General features: G+C 29.9%; 4 protein-coding genes across 9 annotated transcripts in view; 2 read left to right on the top strand and 2 right to left on the bottom strand.

Moving 5' to 3' along the window:
• The window catches only part of ClC-c (chloride channel protein 3), a 6,050-nt gene extending 3,769 nt beyond the window's left edge, over positions 1-2,281 (bottom strand). Inside the window, exons 1-4 of one of the 4 annotated variants that reach the window (XM_011503117.1) lie at positions 1,868-2,281; positions 1,463-1,512; positions 959-1,065; positions 210-396 (exon numbers count right to left, since the gene is read on the bottom strand). In XM_011503117.1, coding sequence (XP_011501419.1) covers positions 210-396; positions 959-1,065; positions 1,463-1,481 — 313 coding nt within the window. In that variant the 5' untranslated portion in view covers positions 1,482-1,512; positions 1,868-2,281. The remainder of the gene's footprint in view (positions 1-209; positions 397-958; positions 1,066-1,462; positions 1,513-1,867) is intronic. The other 3 variants (XM_011503119.1, XM_011503120.1, XM_011503121.1) reach the window with 3 other exon arrangements.
• Positions 2,282-3,005: 724 nt separating this feature from the next.
• LOC105365135 (uncharacterized) lies at positions 3,006-4,543 on the top strand. The gene is made up of 3 exons (XM_011503230.1): positions 3,006-3,348; positions 3,553-3,756; positions 4,522-4,543. Exons 1-3 carry the CDS (start codon positions 3,008-3,010, stop codon positions 4,541-4,543), a joined length of 567 nt encoding a protein of 188 aa, XP_011501532.1. The 5' UTR covers positions 3,006-3,007.
• ArfGAP1 (ADP-ribosylation factor GTPase-activating protein 1) lies at positions 4,451-6,884 on the bottom strand. 3 transcript variants are annotated; one of them, XM_011503115.1, is made up of 8 exons: positions 6,436-6,883; positions 6,073-6,354; positions 5,788-5,996; positions 5,605-5,719; positions 5,444-5,533; positions 5,228-5,287; positions 4,910-5,085; positions 4,452-4,840 (listed from the first exon to the last, which is right to left on the bottom strand). In XM_011503115.1, the coding sequence occupies exons 1-8, from the start codon at positions 6,493-6,495 to the stop codon at positions 4,624-4,626; spliced, it is 1,209 nt and encodes a 402-aa protein (XP_011501417.1). In that variant the 5' UTR covers positions 6,496-6,883; the 3' UTR covers positions 4,452-4,623. The 3 variants fall into 3 exon arrangements, with proteins under 3 accessions (XP_011501418.1, XP_011501417.1, XP_011501416.1); XM_011503114.1 differs by having other exon boundaries at positions 4,453-4,840; positions 5,411-5,533; positions 6,436-6,881; XM_011503116.1 differs by lacking the exon at positions 5,228-5,287 and having other exon boundaries at positions 4,451-4,840; positions 6,436-6,884.
• Positions 6,885-8,042: 1,158 nt separating this feature from the next.
• eIF1 (eukaryotic translation initiation factor eIF1) lies at positions 8,043-10,482 on the top strand. The gene is made up of 3 exons (XM_011503113.1): positions 8,043-8,229; positions 8,753-8,910; positions 9,382-10,482. Exons 1-3 carry the CDS (start codon positions 8,202-8,204, stop codon positions 9,526-9,528), a joined length of 333 nt encoding a protein of 110 aa, XP_011501415.1. The 5' UTR covers positions 8,043-8,201; the 3' UTR covers positions 9,529-10,482.
• The last annotated feature ends 2,763 nt before the right edge of the window (positions 10,483-13,245 follow it).

Genomic DNA, 13,245 nt, shown 5'->3' with positions numbered 1-13,245 from the left:
CGATAGATTTTATATTTATTTATACATTAAACAATGCTGTATGCGATTATAAATATGCATTTATGTATTTATAATTAAAAACTTTTTATAATTTATTTTAATGAATAATTTATTATTAATGAAAATTTACAATAGACTTAAAAAATAGGGCATAATAAATAAATTCATATATTACTTTAAATAAATTGATAATTTTGTGAAATACTTACAGTGGGAGGAGGCATCATCTACGCGTACGCTCCTTTCTAGAAACTGGTTACTCTCAGGATGATGAGAAACACTTTGTTGTTTCACATCCAGCATGTCTTCATCACTACTTATGCTTATACCACGACTAGTAATTTCACTTCGAATACTTGGATTATCAATATTACTATTTTCTATACCATTACCTTTCTGAAATTTTTAATACAATTTACAATATTAATGTATAATATATCTAAGTCAGTAAAAAATTTTAATAAATATGCTTTTATAAATCTCTAAAGGTATTTATTATGTTTAAAAGTCCAAACTTGCCTGAATTTCGTATTATTTTGCTGTTTCGAAGATTTAATAATGATTAAATTTAAAAACGATAAAATAATATAAAACTTAAAAATAAAGAAGATGCAAATATAAAAGAACAAACAATAGTGATTTTGAAAAATAAAATTTTTAAATGTACATTTCTAGGAAGAAAGTTTAGTGACAATGATGATTCTTTGACATAAATGAAAATATTTTAATAGTTTATCTGTACATTATTAATTATCACAAAAGTAATCTGGAATGTATTAATAAAATTGATATAAGATAGATGATGGCTTTACTTTTTACTGAAATTTCATTACATTTATATTCAGTTTTATAAAATAATAGCTAATGTTGGATGTTTAAAAGTACAAGAGTCTAAATATAAATTTTCATTCTTCACTAATATTTTTCCTTGGAAAAAAGAAAAACTATTGCAACTTACCTTTGCATCAACCGAGTTATAGGTTGTAAGTGGGCTATTTGGTTTGTTCAATGAAGTAGATGTTGAAGTACCCTTTAATGGAAATTTCTCCATGGCATCATATTCATCTGTTTTATACATAAACACACATGCTCGTGTTACTTACATTTATTCCACATAGTATAGAAGTAATCATCAGAGGTTTATAGTTAAAGTCAATGACAATTTTACAATGCAAAAAGAATATATAAATGTGTGATTTAAAAATAATAAATAGGTATATTATTAATGTTTATACCCGTTGAATGATTATTTCTTAATTATTATTTATCCTATGACAATGATTGTTTTGCAAGCCTTACCTTTGCCTTCATAAAAATTTCAGCATATATCGCAATATTGACTTGTGCCGATATTATTAATAAAAGAGATTGCGTAAAAAATGTGAATAATTAATAAAAAATATTCTCATGCTAATGTACAAACAGATATTAAATAAATGGTGATTTATATTAAATGACTCACGTACTTGGTAATTCCTCATACAAAGTAGTAGCTCTGGTTACAGCACATCACTACATTTAATTTATTAATTAAATATTATTACTTGCTTGTGTATTGTTTTTAATCACAAAAAAAAACTACTATTCACATAATTATATTTACATGACTGTATCCCATGCACATATTTTAGAATTTTTCCAATAAAAGGAAAGAATTCTATCGGTATAAAAATATCATTTATCCATTTGCGCTAAGCAACTAACTTAAGAATTCGAGAAAACATAAATAAAAATAAATAATGCTTTGCATAAAAGAAAACTGTATTATGTGTTATTTAGTGCATGTAATAAAAAGATTTTGCGTGACGTTTCAAACTGTGTAATAGACAGACGTAGACGTCTCTCGTTCTCACTCTCTTTGTCTTACCATTTCCTAATTCCGCATTTGAGCTTATAACTTTATTTTTTATGAAGTTCTATGATGTAAAGCTACTATAAACTATTGAAAGACGATCCAAGGACGATAATTTATGGATTTATAACGAGGAAGATATTATTATCGCGTAAATCCGTTGTCGTCCATAACCATGAAACACCCACAAACAATCATCTGATTCCATCAATATTGCGCAAGTATCCTTTTCCAATTTTCCATTGAATTTGTACTTTAAGCTTAGTTCACATTTTTCAATGAACAAATTTGTCTCATTCCAAAAACGTTTAATGAACACATTGATTTCACTGGACACTAAGTAGTTGTAAAGCAACTTATCGATTGAATTATAACGAAAAATCTTTGTTACAAATTTTAATCTTTTAATATATTTATTGAACCATGTTGCACGTGTATATATATAACTGCTTGTAATTTTAGTTATAAAATTAAACATATAATCGGTAAGTTAATACGGTGTCATTCATAATTATATTAACTATATGAATCGATATAATGACGATATACAGTTCATAATTCTGCGTTACTGGAATCTAAATTTGTATTTTTTGATAAAGGTATTTGCCAGATCGGAATAATGTTGAAAATTAATTTTAATGTAATTCTCGATTCGGTTTAAATTTGTTAGAGCTTAAATATTTAGAGTAAAATCAAATGGACACTATGATTAAAGAACTATTTTCATAAATGATAATTTGATAGATTTTAAAGATTTAATGATTTGACAAGTTAAAGACTAGTTTAACCAAATACAAATACACATTATTAATTGAAATAAAACAAAATAAACAGGCAATTAAATCTATTTAATCGAGAATTCACCAGTATTTAAAAAAATAAAAGAAATAATATTCCAGTAATTGTGCTTACTATAGGCATAGTTTGTGTAGACACACAAACATAAAGCATTAATCATGCAATGACTTTATTAAATATATCAATAATTTAATCAAATCACATCATTTACGTTAATGTAGATTTATTTTAAATTATAAAATATTCTTGAATTTGTATTTATCCCTTTATGTATAACAATTAATTAGAAATTAATAAATGCAATGTCAAGATATCTTTTTTTTAATTATGTCATAAATTTTGTATTTTAGTTATAACATGAACGAAGATGAATTTAAGTCTTATTTTATAAAGAAAAAAAGATGGACTGAAAATGAGAAACGAATCTTATTAAAAGGTCTTAAAAAATATGGATCTAAAAACGTTCAAAAATTGAAGCCGCTTTTACCAAATAAATCTACAAATTCAATTTTGCAAATGATTAGAAAATATCAAACGATTGCAGATCTAGGGAAAAAAGATGTAAATTCTCCGTTAGATGTATGGTTAAGAAGTGGCATTTTTAGTGGAGAAAATATTCTTATCTCTGAAGCTTTGTTGTTTATACATTTATTTGAAAAACACCCACCTCCAGAAGAAACTGCTGGCTTTGATATTAAGTAAATAACTAATGTATAAGTAATTTAGAAATTATAGAATGCAAGTATTTTTCATTTTAACTACAAATTTATTCTATAGTATTTTAATGTATAATAACTATATTTAATTTATGAACGCTCTATTCTACAATAATATATATTGCATGTAATGGTATTATTATATAAATATTTGATAATTGTATTATTTTTATTTTCAAATATTAGAGAGACATATAAATTTCTGTATGAAGCAACAAAAGGACAGCCAATAACCAATTTATCACGAAAAACGACAGAAATGTTTAAACAATTAATACTTACAGTAGATAAAGAAATTTGGCCTGCAGACGAATGTAATACAACAGACTATTTAATTGGTAAATTATGTACAATTGAACCAGAAAAATGTTATAAAAGAAAAAAAGCAAATTAACAATTTAAAATTTCAGTATTATGTATATATAATGTCTAATTTAATTATTTTTTATGAAATACTTATAAATTGTTTTAAAACATTTTAAAGCGTATGAATTAATTTCTTTTTACTTATAATTAAACAATTTGTAAAAAGTACTAAAGGATTATAAATTAATATGAAATTTTAATGGAAATAAATCTCTTTATAGTTATATTTTACATACAACTTGTTACAAGCAACAATTTACTATGTTTACATATTTTTATGAGATACATGATATTTAATATTTCAACAATATTAAAAAAAATTTACATTGTATTTTAAACAATACAATATCGTAACCTTTTAACATAATTTTTCTTAAGCACATACTTTAAGTAAAAAATAATGTCATTTAACTATAAATAAAATACCACAAAATATTACACATAATTTGTATTATTACAAATATCAAATTTTCCGAAGTATTCCATTGTTTTACAAAACAGATCAATTTGTTTTATATATAATTAGTTATATGTTTATGTACATTTGCATGTTTGTGCAATAAAATATACAAAATTATTGAATGAATATAGATTATTTTCATCTCATATTATATAATTACATTTATAATCATAATAATACTAACGTAAATTTATATAATAGTTTTTAGAAATATTTTTAAAATAAACATTTTTACTTATTTATTATTGCACATAAAGAATGAGATGTATTCATATATTTTAATTAAAAAGAAGAATTTTTAATCACCTCTAATAATGTAACCTGCTCAGAATTAAGAATATAAATAAATAAGCAATGAAATTACTTTCTTTATAGCTATTAAATTCTTATAAGAAATTTATTAAACTTTAAATGCTAATTATTATTTAATATTAATCTTTCAATATTTCCCATGCATCATCTTCAAGCTTAGAATTCCAATTAGAGCTTGTTTTACTTGATTCACAATTAATTAAAGATTCCTCTTTTCCCTTTTTATCTTTTAATTTTTTTACAGTTGATTTATCAGTATCTGGTTCTTTCAATCCAGAACTTGCATTCCAGTCCCAATCAACAGAAGATAAATTCGGAGTTGTTGCACCAGATTTACTAAAAAATTATATACATTATTAGAATTTGCAAAAACCGCTTTGAATTTAATAACTATTATTTGATTACTTTTGATTTGAGTTCATTACTAATGATGACTTTTCATCAGAACATTTGCGATGATCATTATTACTTTGATAAGAAGTAGTTGAATCTTGATAGTTACCATGTGAATTATAGTAACTTTGTTCTGTAGAATTGGTTCCGCTAATATCGCCCCAACTTCGCCTTCCAAGGTCACCAACCTGTTATAAATAAATGATAAATCAATTAATTTACTATAATACTTACAACTATGTTATAAAAGTCGATTAATATATATTTTAATTATTGAACGTTGTACGAATATAGGCATGAAATAATGTATCATTAAAAGCTAATTTCTACCTTAGCCGCTAAACTATTGACTTGACCTCCTACTTCTTCCAAAAGTGTACCTTCTCGTACCTAATAAAATTCAAATAAAAATAAAAGCAAAACTGAATATAAAAGAAAATTGAATAAAATAATCATAGCAAGAAAAAAATAATAATAATAAAAACGAATAAATAAAAATAAACAAAAACACACCTTTTCACTAACGGAAATTGATATCTCTGATACCTTTTGTGTGGCCATTTCTCCAATTTTAATGGCATTTTCCGTTGCTTTACTGGCTATTTTAGTAGCTGATGAAGAAAGTAACGACCAACCCTATCATAAAATATGTTATTTAATTAATAACCATAAATTTTATATTTATTTAAATAAATATTTAATCTTACACTTGCAAGAGATGATAACGCAGTATCAACAAATTCTTGAGACGAGCTTTTTGGTACTGGAGTCATTTGATATCCAAATCCTCCGTACTTTCCGCCTTGGCTCGGTGGAATATTACTAAAAAATCATGAACAATTAAGAAAAGAATGTAATTAAAATAATATAAAAATAACCATAAATCTTACTCTGGACGAGTTGCATTTTCATTTTGCTTTCTAGTAAAGAAAGTTTCTGTTTGAGCTTTAAAATCTGAAGAATTAATATTTTGATACAGCGAAGTAGAATCATTCTGATATGAACTACTATACTCTTTTTTGTTATCGACATAAGAAGCGAAATCTTTAGCACTTGAATCCTTAGGGCTCCAAGATTCACCATGAGCTAATGTATTTATCTATATGTGGCATTATAAATAATATAATTATAAAAATAATTGGTCAAAATAATTTAATAAATTGTATTCTATTTACCTTATCTCTATATAAAGCTGCTGCTTTAGTGTTATATTTTTGGTTAATTGCCATGCAATCGTCCCAATCGGGTTGTGTTTCAAAGAATAAACGAGCTTCTCTATTTCCTCCAACTTTCATTTTTTCAAGCTCAATGTCTTTCCATTTATCCATAGAAATAGAGCGAACAAATGACAAATGTACACCGAGTCCTCTGTGTTTTCCTGAGCATTCCAAGCATATCCAGATTCCGTATGTAACCGATACCCATTGTGGGTTATGAGCGCCGCACTCAAAACATTTCTAAGTTGAATAAAACATCGCATTTTTATGGTTAATTTTAAAATGAACTCCACACAATTAACATATTTATATTTTACTTACATTATTTTCATCGTGAGGTTTTAAATTACCTAAGACTCGACGGGTTCGCGGACTAGCCATTTTCTTCGAATTTTCCAGTTTTTCCAATCTTTTTCACAAAGAGAATTGTCTAGGTTTTAATAAGTACTAAAGCGTAATACATGAAGCAAATGAGCAAAAATTAAACGTAAAGAATATCAAAAAGAAAATTATGATCTCCGTGATAAAACTTTTTCCATCTGGAAGCTGTAGAACAAACTACATGGACTGCCACGCGAAATGTCTTTTGTGCTTAGTGCATTAACCTCGCTATTGGTATTATGTCTGAACTATGCTATATCATTCTACAAAAAGGAACTATTCATCAATTATTGCCAATTTAAGTTTTTGTTTAAAGACATATCGACTTATTCTACATAAAATCGTAGTTTTTGAACTCGTTGAAAGATGTTCTTCTAAAAATCGATTAAATCCCGTTTAACAAATGAGAATCTATCTAAAATAATTATATTTTCGAACGAATTATTATTTGCAACTGTAAATGAAGTTTGTAGCAAATATCGGACTTTAAATTCGAATCTGTGTTTAATTTAATTTTCGTTGAAAATATATTAATATTAACTCAAATAAAAATTTATAATTAATATTTAATAATTATATTTAATAAATACGGATAGCGTATTATAAGTCTCGGATAATGAAAAAATTTAACAATCAATAGATAATTGCATAAATTCATATTGATGTATTCGTATGTTGCAGAAAGAAAAAAAAATTAAATTTTAAATTATAGGGATGATTTATTCATACCAGAATCGATGCATATGTAGAATTTTATCGTTAAGTCTCATCCTCTTTATTCGTGAACAAAGTAAAGATTTCGTTCGTGGTAATCAGCAACAGTTGCGAATGACTTTAAAAGAACTATGATAAATCCCTACCATATCGATCGGTTGTGAATTGATAGAAGTAAATTGCTTTAATGCGAGCAAAGATTAACGAGTGCAAATAATTGATAATGGAATGTAAAAGGGCAGGCTTGCACAAAGGCAAAGATGTATCTTAAACGATGGTTTCAAGAGGTCGGGGCGCTAAAGATTTCAAAGCGTCAGAGCTAATGAACAAGAGCGAGGATTCAAAAGGATCAGGCAAAAATAAAATGGCGCTAATCCCTTTGAAAAAAGCAGAGCTCTGCGCAGGTCGAACAGTTAGTTATTATTGGTGGCCGTCTCTCGGAAGCATTTTAACGAGCACCTGAGCCAGCCACTGACCGTCTCTGTCGCGCCATCTCTCTTCTTATACTCTCAGCGCAACGAGGCCTCAAAACCCCACCCATCGTCCCGTGACAAATGCAACTTTTACTTCCGGCTGAGTTCGGCCTCAGCGCGAGAGGTGATTTTTTGGGCTGAGTAGTGTGTCCCGCTCGTGTCACTCAGTGGCCAGTGCCTCTGCGCGTGTTGTCCTTGGTAGTTAATTCCCTGCGGTTGTGCGTCCGTTCTTCGCTTTCGCCAAACTTTCCCCGTTCAACCATCGTTGCGCGCTTGCTCCATCGTTTACAAGCGCACGCACGAACGAACGACGCACGTACGCACGCACGCACGCACGCACGCACGTACACACGAACGCACGAACGACGCACGCACGCACACAACCGTAAACAAACACTCGAACTCGAAACTATCTCGCTCTCCGAATAATCTCTCTGTTGCTTCGACGACGGCTCGCACAAGCAGCGTAATTTGCAATTTGCAGTTGTATATCTTCGAGGGATACCTTTTGTTTGTCGTATGTCCATCCAGAATCTCAACACATTCGGTAAGCCATTTTACTTTTTTATTTTTTTTGCATGTATATATACATATATATATATATATATATTTTTTTTTTTTTGTTTGTCATATTACAAGCATTAATAATCCATTAAGCATCGAATATTTGAATGAAACGTCTCTATTGAATTTAAGAGGTAAAAAAAAGGTGATTGGCATCGAAAGGTGAAATGAAAAGACGCGAGTCGAGTCGAGCTAGAGAAGTTTGTGCTTCGTCTCGAGGACACGCGAGTGTTTCTCATGTCAAAATGGCGGTGGCGTCTTCTCTCATGCCTGGCACAAGGCAATCGCGTCGTCGTCGTGGCTTTCCAGTGTCCTAATGTTTCATCATTTTTTTCACTTTTCAACATTATCGCAATTGCCTCACTTTTATTACGTTATGGATCCTTTCACAAGTTTACCGTTAGTCGTGTACTCTTCATTAATTTTAAAGTTATCTACCATGTTGGATTGATTATTATTGTGAAACAGTATTAATTTACGCCCTTTTTTTTTACATTTTTTTGCAGACCCCTTTGCAGATGCAATCAAGGGTTCAGACGATGATGTCCAAGACGGCCTTGTGCATATAAGGATCCAGCAGCGGAATGGTCGCAAGACCTTAACAACGGTGCAAGGTCTCTCGTCTGAATATGACTTGAAGAAAATTGTTCGAGCATGTAAAAAGGTAAAATTATTCATCATTACAATATTATTTTATTTCATATTGACTTTTATTTATGTAAGAAATTTGAATTCTTCTTATTATTCCACTATTGCTACTAAAAATAAATAAGATAATAAAGTATATTATATTTTATTGGGAAGAAATATACGTATTATTTTATGTAAATATACGACATATATATTTTTTATGTCCTTGCTCTCTTCCAACCAATAAGCTTCATTGTATCTGATATTGCTTGAAATTAGATTTTGTAACTGCTTCTCTATATTTATACCTTAACACTAATTTATTTTACTATTTTATCATCCTTAACTTTATGAATATCTAATTATTTTTTTTATTAAAATGATCTGGTTCATTATTAATATAATTGTTTTGTATTTTGATGTATACTTTAATATCATATCTTATTTCATTTAAATGTTTAAATTGAAAAGTATTTTTCAAATTAAAGATGTCTTTCAATTATAGGAGTTTGCCTGCAATGGGACTGTAATCGAGCACCCAGAGTACGGGGAGGTGTTGCAGTTGCAAGGGGATCAGCGAGAAAATATATGCCAGTGGTTAACAAAATCAGGTCTGGCGAAACCTGACCAACTGAAAGTTCACGGTTTCTAATTGATAAACAGACAACCAAGGAAACACCCATGCCACTACCATTCAAACCAACTCCACCTTTATCGATACTTAATCGTCTCAAATTCTCTGTATCAGTCATTAGTACTCGTTGATACTACTTGTGGAATAACCTCCATCTCATTATAAACGCATATATACTTGAATAAACAAACAAAAAAAAAAAAAATATACAATATTGATATAAAAATAGGCACAATACTATTTTAAACAGGCAGCAGTTTTGTAAGGATTATAGGAAAGCAATATTTTACAGCGTTATGTTAGATAAACTGACGTGGACGACGAAGACTACAAAGACGATTTTGTCACATTTTGTGTAACAGCGATAAACGTAACTAGGCATTTTTCAGAGAATACGTAAACGAGCGATAAACACTGTTAGTGACGAATGGATCTTCATTTTGATATTAGATAATATGTATCTGGGCGCAATAGATGTGTTCAGAGAGATTTAAAAGTAATATCTTAGGGCTCAGATTGGCTTTTTCTTCTGTAATTAATTTTTTTTTAAAGATTCCATGAAAAATGTTTTAATTTTCACATATGATAGGTAAAAGACGAAATATGTAGTTTTTGCGCTTAATGATCACAATGTTGAACAATGATGTATGTTTTCTCAACTTTTGTGCCTTTAAGTCAGCATCGATTTAGATGTATTATTTGTGAAAATGCGACAAGGTTTTTTTCCTATGTAATATTGCGATGCGACTTTCCAATTTTTCTTTTTGTAATAACCAGTATTGATGACTCAGAATTGTTTATTTCTCTTTTTCAAGTGAAAAATGTGGCTGTTCTAGATTAATAAATGGCAATTCACCAGTTTCACGTAGATGGTTTTTTCCCTTACAAATTTAATTTTTATCTAAAAAAATCTCTTAGATGTACCACAAGAATGAATGAAACTCATGAATAAAAAGTTTTTCTGCGTTGTAATTTTGTGTTCAATGTTTAATATCCCAACCTACGTTAATAGTGTTTATTCAATTTGAACTATCGACTCAAGTTCGTGAACATTCTTAAAAATCGAAATCGTTAATACTTCATAATTAAGAGACGAATCATAAAATGTGTATGTGTAAAACATGTATTATTATCAATGGAAATAAAATTTTTAAATATGGGAAGTACATTTACTTGTTGCGAGACCAAAAAGTAATTCAGTACGTCAGAGAAACGATGACGTCGACAAACCAAAGCCAAGAGCAAGCAGCTCCAGTGTACGTAAAGGAACATGAGAGAGGAAAATCTGTCTCGCAGGTGCTTCCTTAAATTTATAGATGCATGCATATCTATAAACGTCTATATATGAGAATGTATATATACAAACGTCTGTATATACACATGCACAAATAGATGTAAGTATATACATATCGAGCAGCTTATGCATAGTCAAAAGACTTTCTCTGCGTGCAATATCTATCGACTATATATACGCATCCGCATATATATATATATATATATTTATGATGTCGGAAATCATCTATTTTTGCCACTTTTTATATTTATATTAATTTATTTATACATTTAATTTTTTTAACAATTATTCATAGTAAGCATTGGATTGTTCCTGCAAATTATATAATAAGAAAATAATAAATGAATGAAAAAAAACGTTGGAAAGTGAACAGTACGTAGAATTATGTCATAGGCAAAATATTTAGCGCGATTAACGGCTTTGCGTAGATTCCATTGAACGCACTATGCACAACTTGAGTATGAGTGAGGGCCAGAAAGGGAGAAAGGATAGATAGATAGATAGATAGATAGATAGATAGATAGATAGATAGATAGATAGATGGATAGATGGATTGATAGGTAGATACAGAGAGACAGAGAGAGAGAGAGAGAGAGAGAGAGAGACAGTATGAATGAATTCTTTTGTATTAAGAAATTTTGCATTGACTTTTCTAACAAATATATGAAGATTTTTTATTTATACGATATTTAACTGATCGGTTTTATTGTACCAGAATATTATTAAGTATTCTAGCTGCATGCTTATTGAATAAAATGCTCGATAAGTAAAATTTAAAAATTTCACGGATAATGATATGGGTCATCTTACAAACAAATTATTACGATCATTTTATCGTTACGAATATAATGTTAAAGATTGTTGGACTTTGTAAACGTGCGGAAACGCCGCCAATTTAATGCTGCTACAAATACATGTTCTGCATATACACGACGAAGTATGTCTAAACTCTTAGCCACGTATTTCTGCCATCCGAGCTTGTGCGCGCATTTACCCTCTGTCTTTATGACTCTCTCTCTCTCTCTCTCTCTCTCTCTCTCTACCGCTTTTCTTACTTCGCACTTTCTTACTCTCTCTCTCTCTCTCTCACTCTCTCATTCTTTCGGGCCTTTGATGATTGGATCAGTATATCTTCACCTCTCTTTCGCCTGACCTGTTGTAAATGTACGGTTGGCCATCATCGTAGTCGTCGCGCTATCTGTTATCTGTCTTTCTCGCTCCGTCATCACCTTTCATCGGTGCATGCGTAAGAAAAAGCATGTGTCATGCCCTCGTGCCACGATCCAAGGAGTGATCGGTTCATCGCACACAGCTGACTTACTGCTAATTCATTCGAAGCGGATCCTCTCACTGTTCCTAGTTCGCTCGACCCGTGTATACGTTTCTTAAGCAGCTCACTATTACTGTATATTTTGTTTTTCTTATACCATTAGCGAACTATCATCGGTTCGACAAACGAATGGCCTTAACTTCATAACTATGCAACAAAAGAATAAAAATATCAAATACGAATGACAGCAGGACTTTTTCTATAGTCATTCAATACAACCCGAATTTATATATATATATATATATATATATATATATATATATATTTATCTATACGATATAATTTATCTGTACAAAATTGTACTTAAACGGTACTTATATAAAAAGACTGAAAGCGCCGAGCTTCCTTTCAATTCTAATCTTATTTTAATTTGTCATATACATTATATTAGTTTCAAAACTGTCAACATGTATTGTGGAAATTGCCATCTTGATCGTCTATTGTTGTCTCTATAATCGTGACGCGATAGGCTAAAAGATCATTTGATGTAATATTCATCCATTAATATTTGATATATTACTGTTTTAAAATTCATTTTTAATTTATTTTTCATGCATAATATGAAATAATAATAACGTTCATTAAAATTTTAAGCAATTAATTGCTGATTTTAAAAGCAAAAATCAAATTCAACTAAATTATCGATGTAAAGTAAATTAAAGAGGATTAGACGTAAATCATTTTGAATTCGAATTTAGCGCTACATTAGGTCGCCGGTTGTCTGTAGATGTCTCTTACCGCGGAAAACAAACCATTTTCTCGTATGTACGTACACATGAGCAAGCGTATTTTAATGTACAATAGGAAGCGAGAGAGAAGGGACAATCTTAGACACGCCGCTCATTCGGTAGAGTGAGAAGTAGCAAGTCGTTGCAAGAAGTTAGAAAAGGATAAAAAGACGTCCGAACACTCGTAGCAATGTTAATATGTTGCGAGTTTAGGTGTGAATACCGAATGGAGTCGAGTGCACTCGAATCTCTCCGACGAAAGCGGTGAAAAAGTAAGAGATAGCGAGCGAACTGTCGGTGGGGGAGGCTGCGAGGGTAGGGAGGAGAGAAAAGGAAGAGAGAGAGAGAGAGAGAGAGAGAGAGAGGGAAGGCAGCATTGCGCG

The sequence above is a fragment of the Ceratosolen solmsi genome, unplaced genomic scaffold (genome assembly GCF_000503995.2).
Source record: "Ceratosolen solmsi marchali unplaced genomic scaffold, CerSol_1.0 scaffold45, whole genome shotgun sequence".
NCBI classification, from domain to species: Eukaryota; Metazoa; Arthropoda; class Insecta; order Hymenoptera; family Agaonidae; genus Ceratosolen; species Ceratosolen solmsi.
Note: the sequence above shows the minus strand (reverse complement) of the source record. Positions and strands in the feature narration are given on the sequence as shown.